Source organism: Scylla paramamosain, chromosome 15 (genome assembly GCF_035594125.1).
Source record: "Scylla paramamosain isolate STU-SP2022 chromosome 15, ASM3559412v1, whole genome shotgun sequence".
Classification (NCBI taxonomy): domain Eukaryota; kingdom Metazoa; phylum Arthropoda; class Malacostraca; order Decapoda; family Portunidae; genus Scylla; species Scylla paramamosain.
In genome coordinates this window covers 9063512-9084159 of record NC_087165.1, presented here as the reverse complement: position 1 = coordinate 9084159, position 20648 = coordinate 9063512, and the positions used below count along the sequence as shown (strand labels likewise).

The 20648-nt window shown below is 41.2% G+C and overlaps 1 protein-coding gene across 5 annotated transcripts in view; it reads left to right on the top strand.

Annotated features, from left to right (window-relative positions):
* LOC135107371 (uncharacterized) overlaps positions 1 to 20648 on the top strand; it is a 170886-nt gene that overhangs the window by 1919 nt on the left and 148319 nt on the right. For 3 of the 5 annotated variants that reach the window (XM_064017137.1, XM_064017134.1, XM_064017136.1), the window contains exon 3: positions 8881 to 8897. The exons of the other annotated variants lie outside the window; for them this stretch is intronic. In XM_064017137.1, coding sequence (XP_063873207.1) covers positions 8881 to 8897 — 17 coding nt within the window. The remainder of the gene's footprint in view (positions 1 to 8880; positions 8898 to 20648) is intronic. 5 annotated transcript variants of the gene reach the window in all.

The window sequence follows — 20648 nt, the reverse complement described above, 5'->3', positions numbered from 1 at the left end:
GAAAGGGATCTCAGGGACCGAAATACTGAATATCTACTCATAGTTTCAAATGGATTGTGTTTTTAGAGATTACTTACTAATTAACACCCAGTTAGGTCCTTATAATAACTGATATTATTTCTTTGGGAATTTGACTTCACCATCGCAACCTGACACATCAGATCTTCACACGGGCTTCTTCTCAAGCTTGGTTTTGATTCATTCAGTGTTTTCGTTGTTGATGATGATGATGATGATGGCGCTAGTGATGGTGGTAGCAGCAGGGGATGATAGTGGCAATCCTTATGGCGGCTTTTGACGGGGTAACTCACACAGCTCGTCAGTAAACAGCTTAGCGGCGCGCAAACCTGAATAGATCGCAAGATAGGAGTATATTGGACTCTGGAATGACTGGACAGGGTGGAGGGAGTTATATTACTGCTCTAAGTGAAAAGCTCCTTTGGCAGGCAGCAGTAATCGAGTTTTGCGTGGCGCTGGAACAAATTGCTTACCAGTGTTGTCACAGAGCTGGGAATTAAAGAAAAAAAAAAAAAGAAAAAAAAAATGAACATGTAAAAGTGGTCTGACATTTTTATTTATCTATTTTTTTTTCCAGCTACGACAGTTCATTGATTTTGATTCATGCACTGACCTTTTCCAATTTTTTTTTTTCAGTTATCTATTTACTTTTCAATTTTTTTTTTCTTTCCCTCTCCCCGCCCGCCCCTCCCCCCGTCTCGTTTTCATAGTGTTCCCCTGTCCAACGGCGGCAGGCAGGATGCTAGGTAGTTAACGAGTCTATATTTATTCCTCCCTCTCGTGTATTGATGGACAGGCCGATTATTAGCAACAGAAGCTCATAATGTTCTTTTGTGTCGCTATGGTGGTGGTGGTGGTGGTGGCGAGCAGAAAGAATGGTGGGTTTTCAGTATTGTGAGTGTGAGGTGTGTTGTGCTGAATGTTGTTACGAAATATTCTCTCTCTCTCTCTCGCGTCATTCCACTTGTCAGTATATATATATATATTTTTTTTTTTTGCGTGTGTTTCGATTTAATCTTCTTTTGTAGTATTTATACCCTCTTTTCGATGGCGTGTTGTTATACGAGAATGTATACTGCTCTCTCTCTCTCTCTCTCTCTCTCTCTCTCTCTCTCTCTCTCTCTCTCTCTCTCTCTCTCTCTCTCTCTCTCTCTCTCTCTCGTGTGCGTTCCATCATTCTTTCATTTTTTATTGTTGTTTTGTTTTGTTTTCGTATTAGTGAAGATGTCACGATGAAGCAGTGCATGTTGTTCAGCCGCATAGTTCACGGGATAATGGACAACTTGACTCTTAGAATATACAGTAAAATCCCTCTCATCTGGCATTTGAGTATCCGGCAGCTTCAAGTATCCGGCACATTTTTCCGCGAGCTTTAAAATCAATAAAAAATCAATGTGTACTCATAAAATCGATTAAAATTCCCGCGCGAAGCATACTTTGTTCCCTCGCCACCAGAGCGCACTGCTTCGCGCCACCCGCAGCCCACTGCACTGTGTTTACTCAGTGACTCAGTCCCGCGTGTGCACTGTTTATCGCCTGACGCCTTCATCATGCCTAAAGTTGTAGAAAAGAGGAAGCGTGTCGTGCTTACACTTAAGCAGCTGATCAGATCAGCTGCTGATTAAGATCAGCTGATCTTTGTTATGGTAAGATGCGTGAGTGTAGAGTGGTGATTGTGGATATAATTTCACTTCTATTCAAGTATCCGGCAATATTCAAGTATCCGGCATGTCGGCGGTCCCGTTGATGCCGGATAAGAGGGATTTTACTGTACCTGTGTTGTTACTCCCATGCCACCGAAACCCATTACACTTGAACAACTGAATGCGTATTATCAGAGTAGTCGCGCAATAATTACAACGGACAGCTTAAGTATCTTACAACAACTGAATAGGTAAGACAGAAGAGAAGTGTAGTGCAATTACAAGTGACTGAAGTTTAAATACCTTACGTAATATTACCATTTGAGCACTAACAGTCATTATCTCTCTCAGGTACGATTATAACTTTCAATAGGAATGTATTTGCTTATTTATTTATTTTTTTTCAGATAATTGAGATAATGTTTATATCCTTTACATGACTGACATAGTTCGCGTAGTTCTTGATATACGTAGCTTTTGTTATCAAAGTGAGTATAGCTTTTTATAGGACAACTTGTGCATACATATTATTTTTCTATGATTTCCTTCTTCTTCTTCTTCAGGATGAATTGTATCTTTATATATTTGTATCTGCCTCATTAGAAGAATTTGTTCTCATTGTGTGTGTGTGTGTGGGTGTGTTTCTATGTACTTAGTCTCTCTCTCTCTCTCTCTCTCTCTCTCTCTCTCTCTCTCTCTCTCTCTCTCTCTCTCTCTCTCTCTCTCTCTCTCTCTCTCTCTCTCTCTCTCTCTCTCTCTCTCTCTCTCTCTCTCTCTCCCCTCCAAGCGCCACTAATCCTCCATCCGCACCACTCCCCCAAACCCAATCAAACAGTCTTTCTCCCCTGCGAATAATGTCCATACACACACACACACACACACACAACACACACACAACACACACACACACACACACACACAACACACACACACACACACACACACACACACACACACACACACACACACACACACACACACACACACACACACACACACACGTACAGGCAGACAAACAAACAAACACATACACTAGAAAAGCAATCAGGCAAACAGTTGATGCGCATATAGATAAACAGTAGAAAGATGGGTAGCAACACACGCACACACACACACACACACACACACACACACACACACACACACACACACACACACACACACACACACACACACACACACACACACACAAGAGCACTGGGAAGGCCTTACAGTAGTGCCCGAGAACTATGTGTGTGTGTGTGTGTGTGTGTGTGTGTGTGTGTGTGTGTGTGTGTGTGTGTGTGTGTTTGTCAGAGAGGACGGAGTGGAGGTCGTGGTGAGGTGACGCAGGGCAGAGTTTATGTTGCTTTAGTGATGTCAGCGCGGCTCTCACTGCTCGCTGCTAATTGGGTGGGTGTGCAAGGGCGAGGCGCAGCGCTGGTGGTGGTGGTGGTGGTGGTGGTGGTGGTACTCCGCTTGCAGGTCACTCCCGCTATTTGTTGTTGTAAATTTAGCGCCGCACTGATTTCAAGGGGGGTCGGGAAATCTCTGCTGTGTATTTTTTTCTGTATTGTGTTGTCTTTTTTTTTTTTTTTATATTTGGGGGGAAATGGCGTTGTTGTTGTTGTTGTTGTTGTTGTTGTTGTTGTTGTTGAGCGCTACTTGGTTGTATTCTCTATCAGCTGTTTTTTTTTTGTTTGTTTGTGCTTATCTGTTTATGTATGTTTTTATTTTTTATCATTTTTGTATATCTGTTCATCTATCTACCTGTTTTTATGTGTCATTTTATTTGTATGTATTTGTATCTGTCTATCAATCAGTCTATATATCTATCTACATGTATATATTTGTGTTTAATATAAATAGGGACACACACACACACACACACACACACACACACACACACACACACACACACACACACACACACACACACACACACACACACACACACACACACACCAAGACACCTCAAACACTAAACTGGCTGACTCTCCCTTCTCTCCTGTTTCTTTTGCTGAGAGCGGCATTGTAAACGGGCATTTTTTATTACTTTTATGCCTTTGACCAGTCTCCCTGACATGAAGTTTATATATAATACAGAGAGAGAGAGAGAGAGAGAGAGAGAGAGAGAGAGAGAGAGAGAGAGAGAGAGAGAGAGAGAGAGAGGTATCCAGATTAGAAAAAAAAAGTCGATGACACAAAAAAAGATCCCTAAAAGAAAATAAATAGCATTCAAATAACAACGCCATGAAATTTTAATCTGAGACTGAAACTGAAGCTTATATACGACGCCAAACTATAGGCATTACGAGGGAAGAGAGGAAGGGGAGGAGATAGGAGGAGGAGGAGCAGGAGAGAGTGAACGAGCGCATCGGACACCAAAAATAGGAGCTGTCTCGCTCACTGCCCCCGCCACCACCCCGCCGCCGGCTATACAGGATCCCACCCGTGTAATTAAAGCCCATCACTGTCCTCGTGGGGCATAAACCATAAAATTCAATACCCTAAGCTAACGCCGCTGTCCGGAGCCTGAAGAAATCCACGGTTCTCTCTTTTAAGTCGTCGGCGCTGGAGGAAAGGGAGAGGGATGTGGTTGGGATGTTGCTCAGGCCGAGTGATACTGCAGCAGGGCGAGGCGAGGCGAGGGGAGGGGAGAGGAGTGTATGTACGTACGTAGTGAAGGTGGGGAGAACGCTGAGCTTGATCTATCGTGCTTGCTGGCTGGTTGGCTGGTTGGTTGGTGGGGTAAAGGCGTGAGGGTAGGGAATAAACTGCTTCCTGATTTGTGTGTGTGTGTGTGTGTGTGTGTGTGTGTGTGTGTGTGTGTGTGTGTGTGTGTGCTGATGGGACTTGCTTGAGTCTGGGATTAATCCAGAATCGAGGGGAGAACGGGCTCGGAATTAGGAAGGAGTAGCTAAGATATATGTGCCGAGCCAGAGTGCGAGGCTGATGAGGGAGGAAGCTGGACTACAAGATGGAAGGGATAAGGAGGGCTGGTAGCGAGCTGAGGTGGTGGTGGTGGTGGCGGCGGTCATAGTGCTGAAGACTGTGATATGTAACTATTCATAACATTAGAAGCATTGCACAGAACCTTTACAAGCATCTGCAGGAGAGAAGAGATGTTAAAGAGCAGGTTTTCTCATGCTTAGGCACAGAACAAAGCTCTGCCCCCTTTCCCTGTGATACGCAACACTTGACAGCACTGGAAGCACTGTACAGAATGTTTATCCGGAGGAGAGAAAAGATAAAAATAACAGATGTATAATGTTTAGAGGCGATTGTCAAGCAGGAATAAATGCTTTAGAGTGCTTTGCGTTTAAGAAAAGATACGCCAAATACCAGTGGTTTTAAGTTAATACTAATATGAAGGAAGTAAAAACAAGCAACTTTGGTTATAGAAAAGAAAAAAAAGTCATGTTACAGAGAGAGAGAGAGAGAGAGAGAGAGAGAGAGAGAGAGAGAGAGAGAGAGAGAGAGAGAGAGAGAGATGGAACACACAATTTCAATGACGAGAACTATGCAGTGAGTGAGACGCATGGCATGTCAAAAATTACTTAAACATTTCTGAAAGTCTTTTTTTTCTTCTTAACTGGCAAAGTTGAGCATCGCGTTGACGAGGAAGAGAGGCGGAGGTGAGGCGAGGGCTGAAAGGGGCGAGGGGACTTAGTGAGGGGCAGGAGCGGAACTAAGCGGTGAGCTCTGTCGGGTAGGGGAGAGGGACCAGCAGGGGCGACAAGCAGGCAGAGTTGACACGCATATCATACTTGTGAGAGAGAGAGAGAGAGAGAGAGAGAGAGAGAGAGAGAGAGAGAGAGAGAGAGAGAGAGAGAGAGAGAGAGAGAGAGAGAGACTGCTTGTTTCTCTTTTCCAAAATCGTTTTCCTGTCTTACTTCCCCTTTCCTCCTCCTCCTCCTCCTCCTCCTCCTCCTCCTCCCCGTTTACCAGTTCCACTTTCTTTTCTCACGTATGTCTCTTTTCTTCTTTTCTCCTCCTCCTCCTCCTCCTCCTCCTCCTCCTTCACGTTCTTCTTCAAATCCTCCTTCCCCCCTTCTGAATCTTCTCTTCCTCCTCCGAATTTTTCGCATCCCTTTCCAAATCCTCTTTCTTTCATTCTTTCTTTCTTTCCTTCTTTCTTCTTTCTTCTTCTTCTTCTTCTTCTTCTTCAAATTTTCAACGTCTATTTTCCAAGCCCTTCATTTTGTTATCTTTATCATTCATTATCATCATCATCATCATCATCATCATCATCATCATCCGGTTCCTTTTCGTCTTTGTCCCCTCTCTCTCTCTCTCTCTCTCTCTCTCTCTCTCTCTCTCTCTCTCTCTCTCTCTCTCTCTCTCTCTCTCTCTCTCTCTCTCTCTCTCTCTCTCTCTCTCTCTCTCTCTCTCTCTCTCTCTCTCTCTCTCTCTCTCTCTCTCTCTCTCTCTCTCTCTCCATCGTCTTTCAGCACAACCATTACCTCCTCCTTCTCCTCCTCCCCCCTCCTCTTTCTTCTCCTCCTTCTCCTCCTCCTTCTTCTCTTCTCACGTAATATGTATGTAAATTTTTATCATCAGATCTTAGCATTCGTCGCGGACATCATCCTCCTACTGGTGAAAATATTAAACTTTAAGTGAATTTTTTGTGTTGTGAAGCGCGTCTTGTTTTCTTCGTGTCGGCATGAGATGGACGTCGATTAGAGGTAAAATATGAGACTGGCAGGGCAGGAGGGAGGGTTTCTGAAAGAGAGAGAGAGAGAGAGAGAGAGAGAGAGAGAGAGAGAGAGAGAGAGAGAGAGAGAGAGAGAGAGAGAGAGAGAGAGAGAGAGAGAGAGAGAAGGAAAAGGAAGAGGAGACAGTTGGAAGATGGACATACGGACATGACAATACGTAAGAGGAAGGAAAGGAGAACTTGTAGTAGCAGTAGTATGAGTAGGAGGAGGAGGAGGAGGAGGAGGAAGGCAGCGGGTGACAGGTGGATGAAATAATGAGACAGAGGTTCAAGGTAAAGAGGGTAGCGAGAGGGAAGACAGGGACGAGTGAAAGGTGAGCGGAGGGGGCCGAAAGGAATGTGTGAGAGAGTCGAACCGGCACATAAGGAAGCAAGGAAGGAAAGGGAAGACTCAGGCTATGCTACGTAGGTCGACTCGAGGCGGGGCTAAGCTGATGATAATATACCAGAGTGGAGACGCGGAGGAAGCAAGTGAACGTCTGGGTTTAAGATACTGAAGGGGACGGTGACAGGAATAGTAGTGTAAGGAGGAGGAGGTTAAAATAGGGGTGAAAATTATTGATCGGTTCATGATGACAACGGAGGCAATGGAGGAGCTTAAGGCATTAGACAAGCAAGCAAGAAATGAAGGAAGGAATGATAAAAGAAAGCGACTGAAAAAAAAAATTGACCATAGGGATGAAAAAGGAAGCAGGTGTAAAAAAAAGTAAAAATATGGAAGGAATGATAAAAAAAAAGGCTATGGAAGGAAAAGGGAGGTGATGATGAAAAAAAGGAAAATAAAAGCAAGTGAGGAAGGATATAAGGAAACAAAAAAAAAGTGTAGGGAAAAAAGAAACTGGCTGAAAAAAAAGGATTATCAGGAAGGAAAAAGAAAGGAAAAAACGAAAAAAATATCAGTTGAAAAAATAAATAAACAATCAAAATAAAACCATAAAAGTAAAGGATAAAAAAGTGAAATATTTATAGAGAAGAAAAAATATTGAAAAAGAGAACTTGGCTATCAGAAAGTGAAAGCAAAGGATGGAAAAGATAAGAGGAGGCAAGGAATCCGTAGAGAAGAAAGATAAAGAGATAGGTCGTTAGAAAGTCTTTGAAAATTCAAGTATAAAGAAAAGTAGAAGCTGAGAGAAAGGAAATGGAAGAAAAAACAAGGAAAATGTGAGAAAGAAATGTGAAGAGGAAACTAGAAAAAGAAAAAAAAGATAAAATAAAAGGAAAAATGTACAGGAATTAAGTTACCAAATAGAGAAAAGGACATTAACGGAAAAAGGAAGAAAAAAAAAAAACCTGAAGACAAAATAGAAAACAAAAGAGAGAATAAACACAGAAAAAATAAACAAGAAAAAATAAAAGAAAGAAAAATCAGTGGGAATTGAGTTAACAATAGAAAACAAGAAATTGAAAAGGGACAAATAAACAAATACAAAAAAAAAAAAAAAAGAAAACTAGAAAAAAAAGAAAAAAATCAGTAGAAAAAAATAGAAAAGCGACAGATAAACGAGGAAAAAAAAAAAAGAAAAAAAATATAGGGAGCAAAAAAAAGGTACTAGGACAAGCTGGTAAGGACGAAGAAAAGCAGCAGCAGCAGGAGGAGGAGGAGGAGGAGGAAGGAGGAGGAGGAGGAGGAGGAGGAGGAGAAGGAGGAGGAGGAGGAGGGAGGAGGAGGAGAGGAAAGAACCGCTAATAAGGGCCACCTAGCAAGGTCTTCAGGTGAGTCCGGGACCCGAGATCTGCTTCGGGTTGTCTGGGCTCATTAGGGCGCTGGGTGTTCCCTTACCACGCTGATCCTCCGCCGCCACGCCACGCCATGTCACGCCGTCAGTAGATTTTTTCTATGTTGGTGTCAATCCCGTTGTTTGTTTCTCGCCCTTCTTTTCGTTTCTTTTTCGTATTTTTTTTTAATCTTGTCTTTTTTTTTTTTTTGTGTGTGTGTGTGTGTGTAGAAGTGTGTTATAAATAGAGCTAAGTTCATAAGTGACAGGCTGATAGATAAATGGATGAAACAGACATTTTGTTATAGTAATTTATCAATCTATATAGCTTTTTGTATGTCCCATCCACCCATCCGTTTATCCATCCACACATTCATCACTTTTTTTTTTTTTATTTCCTGTGTGCATTCATTATTTTGTCCCTCCACTCATCCTCCTGCCCACACATTTATCATTACCATCCATTCATTCATCATCACGTCCATCCACGCGTCGTTCCACCAACCAATTTCTTGCCCTGTCCATCCACTCTTCATTCCATCCATCTATTCATCCTCCTGCCCGCCCATCCATCACTCTATCAACCCATCTACTGCCCTGCCTATCGTTTCACTCACCATCTTTCACCCATCCATCACTCCATCTGTTGCCTCGTCTACCCATTCATCGTTCTGTCCACCCATCCATCACTCCACCTACTCAGTTATTGCTCAGTCCATCCAGTCATCATTCCATCCACTCATCCATCACTCCGAGTATCTGTCTGGCTAGCGGGCATCAGGTTAATGAGCCTTTCATCCCTTTCCAGGAGAATTCCCCGATCAAGTGAGTTTTGCGCCATCCTTGCCACATTTTTGCTGGGTCATCCTCCCTGACCGCGGGCAGCGAGCGAGAGAACTCCCGTATCAGATTTCTTCCGAAGTTGTGAAGTTAATTAAGAACTTCTAATTACAATGTCACTGGCATAATGACGCCAATAAAAGAATGCAAACTATTATCTTGCTACCAGATCCCGCTGAGTAATAAGGTGATGGCTGGGAAGGGCAAGGGAGGGTAAGGAAGGAAGGAGGGAAGGGAAGGGAAGGGAAGGAAGGAAGGGAGGAGAACTAGAGGGGATAGGTGAGGTGAGGTGCCTTAAGTGGGTTGTCGAGCCGTCTCTCTCTCTCTCTCTCTCTCTCTCTCTCTCTCTCTCTCTCTCTCTCTCTCTCTCTCTCTCTCTCTCTCTCTCTCTCTCTCTCTCTCTCTTGTGGTGTTGTTGAGTCTTGTTAGTAGTGGGTGTGAGTGATTATGTTGTTGTTGTTGTTGTTGTTGTTGTTGTTGTTGTTGTTGTTGTTGTTGTTGTAGAGCTGTCTTTTTTTTCGTTTTTCTGTAAGGCTCCCCTTTTTTTATTTGAATTTCTTTAATTTCTTTATAAAATAAATTTAGCTATTATTACGAGTATTATTATTTTCTAGTTTGCCACGAACGAAAGCTAAATGTGGCATGTATGCAAGATTTTCATTTAGCCTAAGTCGTGCATCACATTATCAAATTATGCACGTTAGGGAAACTCCTTAACAAGGTGTCTGGAGAGAGCAGTTAGTTAGTGTATCGGTTTTTCTAATTCTTCTTACTTTAATCACTTGTTAAATACTGTGTTCAACTTTCCAAACTTCCCTTCCTGCCAAGTGACCTTCCAGAGGCGTGTGTGCAGACTGCCCGAGCCTCCAGAACCTCCACTTTATTATGTGTTACCAGTTTGCATATTACTTCGTTGAGTTTGCATCTAACTTAACATCAGAGCGTAAGAACGTAAGGGAAGCTGCAAGAAGCCGTGAGGCCTACAGATGGCAGTCCCTGTACGAAGTGAAGTGATTAAAAAGATTCTTGTGTGGCACCGAAACTGAAATTGCGTAAAATGCTAATAATGTTAAAATCAAAGGAAAAAAAAGTTTAGATTTAGAAGAAAAAAATAAATAAAAATTAAATAAATAAAGATTAAGCGGGATGTGATTTAAATGTACTTAATTGCAAGTGAGTGGGTACTGACCCCACTGGCCCAAAATAGAACGTCCCTTTACGAAACACACCTACTTGCTTCCACCTATCATCCTCATCCATAAATCTGTCGAATCTTATTTTGAAGCTCCCTAATGACTCGGCACTAACAATCTGACTACTGAGTCTATTCCATTCATCTACCACTTTATTTGACAACCAATTCCTTCTTATGTCTTTTTCAAATCAACCTTTATCAAGCTCGAACCCGTTATTCATTGTGTTTGCATCGACTTCGCCGTCACGGCATCAAATTTCAGTCAGTCAATCTGAGGTGTCCTGTGAGAGTTGAAGCGACGAGCTGCTGCTGTGTGGGCGGCGAGGAAAGTTACATTACTCACGTTTCATTAAAATTGACCATTTACGTAATGAGAAGTCAATGGTGATACAACAAAATAGACTTTTTATTATAAGACTTGCACATAACTCTTAACATAATGAGAATACGTTAGAAATAGGATGCATTCACATAATTATAGCAAGAAGTGTGATGAAAAGCTTTATCTTTTAAAAATAACTCGGTATTTTTATTAGTTCGTCACGTTGGTCTTACATAAGATCCGTTCTTGTGTGTGTGTGTGTGTGTGTGTGTGTGTGTGTGTGTGTGTGTGTGTGCGTGCGTGCGCACATATCCATTTTTCTCTCCTCTGAGTTAAAAAAAATTCTATTAACCGATATTGCACTACAGTGAAGAACAAATATTTATTGAGTTTTCATAATTCATTTACATTGAACAATTTTTTTTTTCCCGTACACTAACGCACTACGTCAATTCCGTTATTGTGTCCACGATTTTCGGTAAATATTTCAGGGCTGGCTATTGACGACTCCGTTAATGAAATATTTATCGTCGTGGTCTCGCAAATAACGATGCGGTCACTTTTTTGGCGGCTGTTTATTCTCCTTATTTTTATTTTTTTACACGTGTTTTGTTACTTATGGATGAGTGAAGGAAAACATGCGGTAGTGGGTGTGGCTGAGGAAGGTGCACGAGACCGAGCATGTAGGAGGAGGAGGATGATCCACTGTGGCGACCCCTGACCGGACCAGCAAAAAGATTTATTTATTTATTTATTTATTTATTTATCACTAATACTGTGGATATATATATATATATATATATATATATATATATATATATATATATATATATATATATATATATATATATATATATATATATATATATATATATATATATATATATATATATATATATATTATTATTTTTTGTTTTGTTTTTATTTTTTTTATTTTATATACTTATTTATTTGTTTGTTTTTTGTAGTCATTGATCAGCCATTCTCACATTTAGTGGCTGAAATCTCCCACTGAACAGACTCCGTGAATATTGAACATGTGTAGGCAGCTTCCCCGCCACTGTCTCGCTTTCCCCTTCATGCCTTCTCTCCAGGGCAGTGATATTAGAACATCCAAAGAAAACCATAACAATGACACCCACGCAGGAGGCTTCTTGCAGCTTCCTTTATTTTCTTGCGCTTTTATTTTCCCAGATCTCAGGCGTGAGGTGAAATAGAGAAACGTGAAGAAATAAAGAATAATGAATAAGTCAGAAAAGTAAGAATGAGAATAACGAAAAGAAGAGTAAAAATACCTCAAATGCTTTTCGTCATCAATCATTATAACTTCACTACCTGTAACTCACTTCGTTATCAATAATTATAACTTCACTACCTGTAACTCACTATAATGACATTGCCTACATTTGTCATAGTCTCGTGAACTAGAAAACTGCGCATTGCATATGAATACAGTAAACATTAGTGTTGGCGAATCCTCAGCTGAAAACAGATATGCTTTACTTGAAAGGTGAAGGATAGCTTTATTAGAAAAAACATTACACGAACATTGGAAAATCTGCAGGAATAGAAAGAAGATTAAAATATACTTGACTGGAGGCGACGTGGGCAGAGTTTTATAAGAATATTAACGAAGAACAGCAACTCTGTATAAACAGGAAAAAAAAACAGAGAACAAAACTAGAGGAAAAGAAGGAAGACTTAAATATGCTTGAGTGGAGAAATGAAGGAGAGTTTTATTAGAAGAATAGCGAAGACCACGAACCAAATTAAAAGCTGCGTGATGGAAAAAAGACCGATGTAATGCTAGAGGTAATAATGCCAGTGCTGATGTGGAGAGAGAGGAGCAGCCCACGCTAATACTGAAAACACCATGCTGGAGAGGAGAGGCGTGACGAGGAGTGTGGGATGAAGCGAGGTGATGAGACACAGCTTGAATACTACACCGCGGGGTCAAGCTTGGTCATGCACGCTGTAATAATGCAACTTTTTTCCCCTCACGCTCTCTTTTTTTCATTGTTGTTAAAGTTGACGTGTCTGTAGGAACATTACGGAGTTGGTAAAGGAAATAGTAGCAATGATGAGAGTTTTAGCCATTTGTCTGTAGGGCCACTACGCTTTGTTGAGGTGTTTGTATAGGGAATATCAATCAGAAATGTCACTTGCAGAGAAAACCAAGCAGCGATGATAAAAGGACAATTATTTTATACTCCACTGAAGAATTCGTAGATAAACTATCACTCAGAAATAAGAGAGAGTTGAGTTACTATTGATAAAAGTTTTTAGACACGTGCTGCTGAACATTTACGCTTTAGTGAGGAGCTTGTATAGGAAATATCAGCCAAAGATATCACTTAAGGGGAAAACCGAGGACTGTTGATAAAAGTTTTAGCCACGTAGTGCTCTATGGATGGCGCGGGTTTTCTTATTCGGCTTTATTATCCCGTCTCTATACAAGGTCGCTGTTTTAAACCCTTTGTTAACACTGGGATCACTGTAAGAAATTGTTTAAATGGACATAAAGAAAGAAAGGAGGTTGATTTTATCTTTTGCTAAGGTACAAAAGTGCTATTTAAGAGACTATATAACGAAAAATAAGTCTTGTAAAAATTATAGATGATTATGGAAAAGATTAACTAGCAGTGAAAGGGTTAATGAGCAGTCTACACCTGTCTCTATCACCTGCCTTGTTGATATCCAGATACTTCTCCATCTTGTCCGCTGCTGTGCATCTGTCCCATTTTACCGAGGGTGGTCACAACAAAAACCTTTCTCCAGAATTAATCTGTTACGTAACTGAACTAAATTTGAACGTAACAGAATATAGATTGCATAATAGTACTGGCCTAGAACACTTGATTGAATGAAAACGTTATAAAGAGGATTCAGACACAAGTATAAAAGAACATGTGATGGAGAAAGAATTAGTTTAAAAAATGACACTACTTTTATTAATACATGTCACGGTATATACGTAAGATCCCCTTTATTATATATGTGTGATGTGTATATGGCGGGCGGGTGGCGATCGACGAAGCTCTTCAGTATCGATAACATGAAGACGATGTACGATGTCTGTCTATACCAAGATTATATTATTAACAATGATGGACAACGTTATATTCTATGATTATACCAACGATTGGCAATATTAGTCTATTTCCAGTGTTATAACAACGATGGATGGAGCTCTTTTATATGAAGATTATTATGACAACGATGGGAAAAAGTTTGTGCTGAATGAGATTAAAAGAAACGACGGAGTGAATGTTGTGTATCAATATATATATATATATATATATATATATATATATATATATATATATATATATATATATATATATATATATATATATATATATATATATATATATATATATATATATATATATATTGATACACAACATTCACTCCGTCGTTTCTTTTAATCTCATTCAGCACAAAAAAAAAAACTCGGTTATATATAATTTTGCTGCACTTATATATATATATATATATATATATATATATATATATATATATATATATATATATATATATATATATATATATATATATATATATATATATATATATATAAGTGCAGCAAAATTATATATAACCGAGTTTTTTTTTTTTTTTGTCCCACTCTCTTATTAAAAGAAATGATGTATTTACGAATGGAGGTGTTATGTGGAAATATATAGGCATGTCTCATACAGGGACTGCCACGTGTAGGCCTGCTGATCAGGTTCGTGCGGCTTCCTTAGTTTCGTATCATCTCGTGTATCTTATGTCACCAAAAGTAAAACTACATGTATTTTTTTTTAATCCAAATTCACTAAAGTAAGTGTAAATTTTTATTCTAATACGATAATGTCAACCACTTACCCACCATTTACACATAATTACTCGCTCCTTATAGCAGTAAGAATAGAAAAAAAAAATCATCATCCTCTTTACACGTGCCAAGTTTATCATAATATAAATGTACAAAAATAGCTTAGGTCACTAAGTGGCTGACAAGGAGAACATTTACTGGTGATGTAGTGGTGGTGGTAGTAGTGGTGATGCAGCGAGTGATCAAACCTAATAGTGCTGTGGGTTGTGTGCCGCGGTGGTGATGTGGTGATGTGGCGCGTGGTGGCCAAGGCGTGTGGTGATGGTGACGAGAATGGTGACGGAGGGATGTGGTGTGAAGTGATAGTGTTGGTGGTGGTGGTGATGGTGATGGAACTAGTGTGGGTTACGATCGTGGTGTTGTATGGAATAGGAGGCGGTGGTGATGGCAGTGTGCTGTGAGTGAGGCATGGTGGTGATGGTGCTGTGATGTTTCGTAGTGGTGAAAGGGTAGTGTGACGTGGTGGGCATAGTGGTGTGTGGTGGTGATGCTGTAAATCTATGTTGTGGTGATGGAGGGTTGAAATGTGGTGATGATTGTGGTGATGGTGGTGTAGTGTGGTGTTTCATTTGCGTACAGCGTGTGGTGGTGTGGTGGTGATGGTACTGTGGTGTTGTATGATGATGATGGTGGAAGGATGTGGTGCCTTGAGAATGGGTAGAGGTGATGGAGGCGGTACGGTGGAGTGTGGTGGTGTGCTATGTGGTACAGCGTGTGGTGGTGTGATGGTGGTGGTATTGTGGTGTGGTGTAGCATGGTGTAGTGTTTAGCGTACTGTGGTGTAATGTGGTGTGGTCTGGTGTACAGCGTTTGGCGGTGTTAAGGTTATGGAGACCGCCTCCCGCCTTCACTCCTTCGCAAGCGTCCTGCTCTAATTCCTCCCTCAACACGGTAATGTCTCTTCTCTCCCTTCCTTCCTTTCTTACACTCTCCCTTCGACTCTCCATCTCTATACCAGTAAAGTCTTCTCTCCGTCCCCACTTCCTTCCTTTCTTCTTTTTTTTTCTTTCTCTTCGTTCCTTCCATTAATTTCTCTCATCTTTCCATCTTTCTCTTCCTATTAATACTGATAAAGTGTCTTCCTTCCTTTCTTTTACTCCTTCCTCCGTCCTTTTCTCCCTTTCTCCCTCTCTATATCAGTAAAGTGTCTTTTTTCCTTCCTTCCTTCCTTCCTTCCTTTCTTTCTATACCAGTAAAGTATCTCCTCCCATACCTTCTCCCGTCTTCCTTCCCTGCCTTCTTCCCTCTCTTCATCTCTCCTTTCCTTCCTTCTTTCCTTCCTGCTCCCCTCCCGTCCTTCCTTCCCGTCCCTCCCTCCCTCTCTCCCTATACACCATCATCTACTTCAACTCCTATCCCATTCAATCTTCACTATTCCATTTCCTTTCTACTCCATACAGTCCAATTCTCTCCCTCGACTCTCCCTTCCTATAAATATCTGTTCCCCTGACTTCAGTTCACTGCTCTACTAACCCGCTTTCACTAGTACCTTTAAAATTCTCCACCATTCCTCACTTCTATTGCTGTTTTTTGCTATCAGTATCCATAACTTTCACGCTAGAAGCAGTATTTCATAACCCTAACCTCTCCTCCCTCTTGTGCCTTCCTCTTCGCCTTCCTCCTCTACCTCCAGTCTTCTAACTTAGCTTAATCTATCAATATCCACAACCTTCACATAAAAAGTAATATTTCACTACACGACTAACCTCTGATCATTCCCTTCCTATTTTCCTTCATTCTCGACTTCCAATCTACTGTTTTTTCCCTTTTTTTTTGGTCTTCGCCTGATACGATAATTCCCTTCCTATTTTCCTTCATTCTCGACTTCCAATCTTCTGTTTTTTTCCCTTTTTTTGCTCCTCGCCTGACACGATTATCTTAACATTCCTTCCCCTTCAACATCCCACTCCTCTCATTCCCTCACGAGTCTTTCCTTCAGTACCTTTCAGTTCTCCATTCTCTACCTCCAATTTGCTGTTTTTACTCTTTTATTCTCCTCACTTGACATGATAATATTCTGTCCTCTCCAGCATCCCACCTCGCTCATTCCCTCGCTGGTTCTGTCCTCTCCTCGTCCTTTCATACTTATGGATTCCTCCTCCTCCTCCTCCTCCTCCTCCTCCTCCTCCTCCTCCTCCTCCTCCTCCTCCTCCTCCTTCTCACACTCCCTCGCCCGACCAGCCCGACCATTCTTGACGGCACCTCAGAGGGTCATTTACGCCTTGACAGATGAAGTTAATTTCTTCGAGGGTGCCAAGGAAGATGCCACCAACCTCCGGCCCTGTCTCACCCTGTCTTGGCCCGTTGTTTCGTCCTGTCTTGCGCTAACCTCATCCCCGCCCCACAAAGCCCCGTCTCCCTTCAGCCCTGCCTTGGTCCACCCCGCGCCGCCCCACCCCCGCTAAGAGGAGGATGACTTGTGCTCTCCTGGGGCGTTAATGGAATCGTCTAGTGGAGGTACAGCTTACGTTCCTGGTGACAGAGTTATTATGGGTATCAATTCATTATGTGTGTGTGTGTGTGTGTGTGTGTTAGCGTGATTTTCCGTACGTGAGTAAGATATGGTGTACTTGTCTTTGTGCTTCTCTCTCTCTCTCTCTCTCTCTCTCTCTCTCTCTCTCTCTCTCTCTCTCTCTCTCTCTCTCTCTCTCTCTCTCTCTCTCTCTCTCTCTCTCTCTTTGAATGCTTTATTCCGTCTGTTTTTCATACCTCTCTTTTGCTTCCTTTATTTTTTTACCACTTCCTATCCTCCTCCTCCTCCTCCTCCTCCTCCTCCTCCTCCTCCTCCTCCTCCTCCTCCTCCTCCTCCTCCTCTTCGTCCACCTACTTTCCCCCCATTTCATTCACTCGCACAGACTTTCTTTTTTACTATTATATCATCATTTTTCCCTTGTTTCATTACCCTCTCTGTTTTCCTCCACTTCGTCCTCCTCCTGCTTCTCCTCCTCCTCCTCCTCCTCCTGCTTCTCTACAAGTTCACAGCAATAACAAGAACAGCAACAGAAGCAGCAGCAACACCAGCAATAAGAACCAGCGAGAGAGAGAGAGAGAGAGAGAGAGAGAGAGAGGAGAGGAAATAAGAGTGAAATTCAAGAGGGCCGAGGAATTACGAGGGAAGGCCGCGGCGGGAGGCGACTATGAATCTTAATATCCAACTTGGCGGAGTCACATAAGAGCAGATCCGAGTTTGCCAGCTTAACTCTACAAGGGAAAAGTTTAAGGGGAGTTTAAGTTCGGGCGGTGGGAATATTTTCTTGCGGGGAGGAGGAGGAGGAGGAGGAAGAGGAGGAGGACGAGGGACGCAGGAGGGCGGGTGTGAGTCAGGTGTTCTTACATAATTTATCGTCTGAGGTCCTGCAAGGCGCTGGTTTTGTCCTGATTGGATTTTTTTTGCAATGTGTGTGTGTGTGTGTGTGTGTGTATGTATGTGTGTGCTTTTTTTTCTTCTTTGCGTCTGTGTGTGTGTGTGTGTGTTCACGTGTTTGTGCAAGGATACTTTATTATTTTCTTGCGTCGCAGTGTTTGCATTATTACTGAGTTATTCTTCGCGGATAATCTATTTGCGTGACGTATGAAGCAGATTACTGTTTTTTTTTTTTCCTAATCTCTTCAGTTTTTTTCGCTCCTCGCATAATGCCGTGAAGTTTTCGCCGCGAGTGGAGGCACTTGAATTTAAGATTTCCTCATGAAAAGCTGAGATGGAAACGTAGATTTAAGAAAAATATAATATTCCGGCAAAAATTTACGAACTCTCTCGCTGGTAGTAAAGTATTGCGTAGTAAACTCCGGAATGGTCTCCCTTCCCCTGTTTTTCCGCGTCTTACGACTCAGACTCCTTCACGAGGGGCGTGTGAGGCCGCGGCGCGCCGGGACTAAATTGCCCCCTGCTATTTGGACTTCTTATTCTCTCTTTTTCCGAGACCTGCCACTGAATATTTTTGATCACCCATTTTTTTTTTAAGGTTTAATTTGTGGAAGATAGTTATACAAGGAGGTGACATAACGTAAGGAGGTCATTCATAATATTTTTTCTCATTATTATTATCATTATTTCTTTTGAGAGCTGGCAATGAAAATATTTTTTCTTCCATTTCTTTTAATGGCGTAATTATCTGTGGATGAGAGTTGTACAGGGAAGCTGTATAAAATAAGGAAGTAAACTATGATATCTAATCATTTCATTTTTTTTTTCTTCTGGGGACGTGGACTTAAGTTTTACCCTCATCATATGTATTTTTCAAAGGCTTAATGTGTAGATAACATAAGGAAGTCAGTCATAATATTTTGATTTCCTCATTCATTCTTTACGGAAGCGTGGCGTTAACGTAACCTAACCTAACGTAACCTTACCTAAAACAGCCAAACCTAACATAACCTTATCTAACCCTACCTAACCTAACCTCGCTAATTTATCATGGGGGAATTATTTTAAAGGAAATCTTACGGGTGGAATGTTTATGGGAGTTAATCTTATATAAGAGAAAGCTACGGTACAGAGTTCTGCTGCCTCGCCTCGTCCTTCCTGCCTTTCCTCTCCTACCTCGCGTCGCCCCACTGTACCTCCGCCCTTCTCTCATCTCATCCCATTCCTCACCGCACCATTTAAAACACCAGACAAGAGTTATGGAAGCTCTCTCTCTCTCTCTCTCTCTCTCTCTCTCTCTCTCTCTCTCTCTCTCTCTCTCTCTCTCTCTCTCTCTCTCTCTCTTTAGGCGGGAAACAATGCCAAGCCAAGAAATCTGATTAGGTAATGTCGGGAGCGAAGCAAAAAGGAACACAACAATGCGGTGAGGCTCTTATTACAATCACGGGAAGCCTTGTCTTTTCACATCGCCACAACGAAACAAAGCTAATCGGATGAAAGGCTTTATTACCTGGCGTTTACCTTTGAAAATCATCACGTAATATTATGCATATCTTGTTCATGCTTTTGGCTGGTAGGTACAGGCATTGCAGCGTTGTGGTTCTTGGTGATAAGGATTATTTGTATTAGTTCATTATTATGTCGTTTTATTACGTGACATTTACTTTTTTTTTTTAATTCAGGTTTTTTTTTTTATGCATACTTTGTTCACGCGGTGGTTCGTTTATAGGTAGTGAGTGTTGTGGTCCGTCCATGGTGTTGAGAATTACTATTACTGTATCATTTCGTTGTATTCCTTCAGTGTTAGTTATCAGTCTGGGTGTTCTGTTTAGATTTCGTTATATTTGTTTTGGTTTCACGCTTTCCAGTGACTTGAATACGTTATTTTCAAAGCGGAGGAATACGTTATTTTCACAGCGGATGACAAAGATACAACAAGAACACGGTAATATAACACAATAGTAAAGAAATGGAAAGAAAGCTGTCGATCTCTCATGTGTCCTCAATCTCTGGTCCTGTGTATTTTTTTTATATGCTAACTGTGGTATTTCGGTGCGCGTCGATGGAAAAAGAAGCGATACGTGAATCCGTACGTGCTGCGAGCCCATCATTCATAAACAACACAAGACGAATATTCCACAAGTGCAGCAAGAACTCGGTCAAAACTGGAGATGAGTTGTACCATATAGGGCCAGTTTTTGGTGGAGGGTTGAATTTTTTGTGCAGCATACTTATTTACCTATACCTGGCGATTTTGTTTGGTTTGTTAAAGCTCCATATTGACTTCGCACTAAGAACCTGATTACTGAGTCTAATGGATATGAGTTTTTTTTTGTGTAGCATATATTTTTTTTATCGATACCTGATTATTTTTGTTGGATTCTTGTTACTGGAAGTGCAATAAAGCAAGGAATGGTGTCTTTATGGCGAAGCAAAATTAAAACTGTTAGTCAGTATGCCATCCAATTCGTCGCTGTGATACTTCTCGTGTATTACGTGTATATTTCTACTGGTTGGTCTTGTGGCACGTCAGATTTCATGGGACGCTAATCAGGAAACTCCAGAAACTTAAAAAAAAAAAAATAAAATAAAATAAATAAATAAATAAATAAAAATGAAAGTACGTAAGTAAATAAATAAATAAATGAATAGTGCAGACTGTGGGTACTTTCTGCAAGGGAGGAACTTAACATAAAAACAAAAGAACATAAGTACTACAACAAACCAAGGGGCATACACGTGGCAGCTCCTGTACAACACACTGTCTACGATCATATCCATCTCATACCCAACCATAAATTTGTCTAATCTTTTAAAGCTCTCTTCTGACTCGGCACTATGAACTTTATCACTGAGTCTGTCCTATTCATCTACCACTATAGTTTTTAGACATGGACGCCGAGTTGAAGTAAGTTAGCTGTACATGCAGTCCATACAACTGTTCGTCATCTTAGTACTTGAAGAGTTAGGAGAGG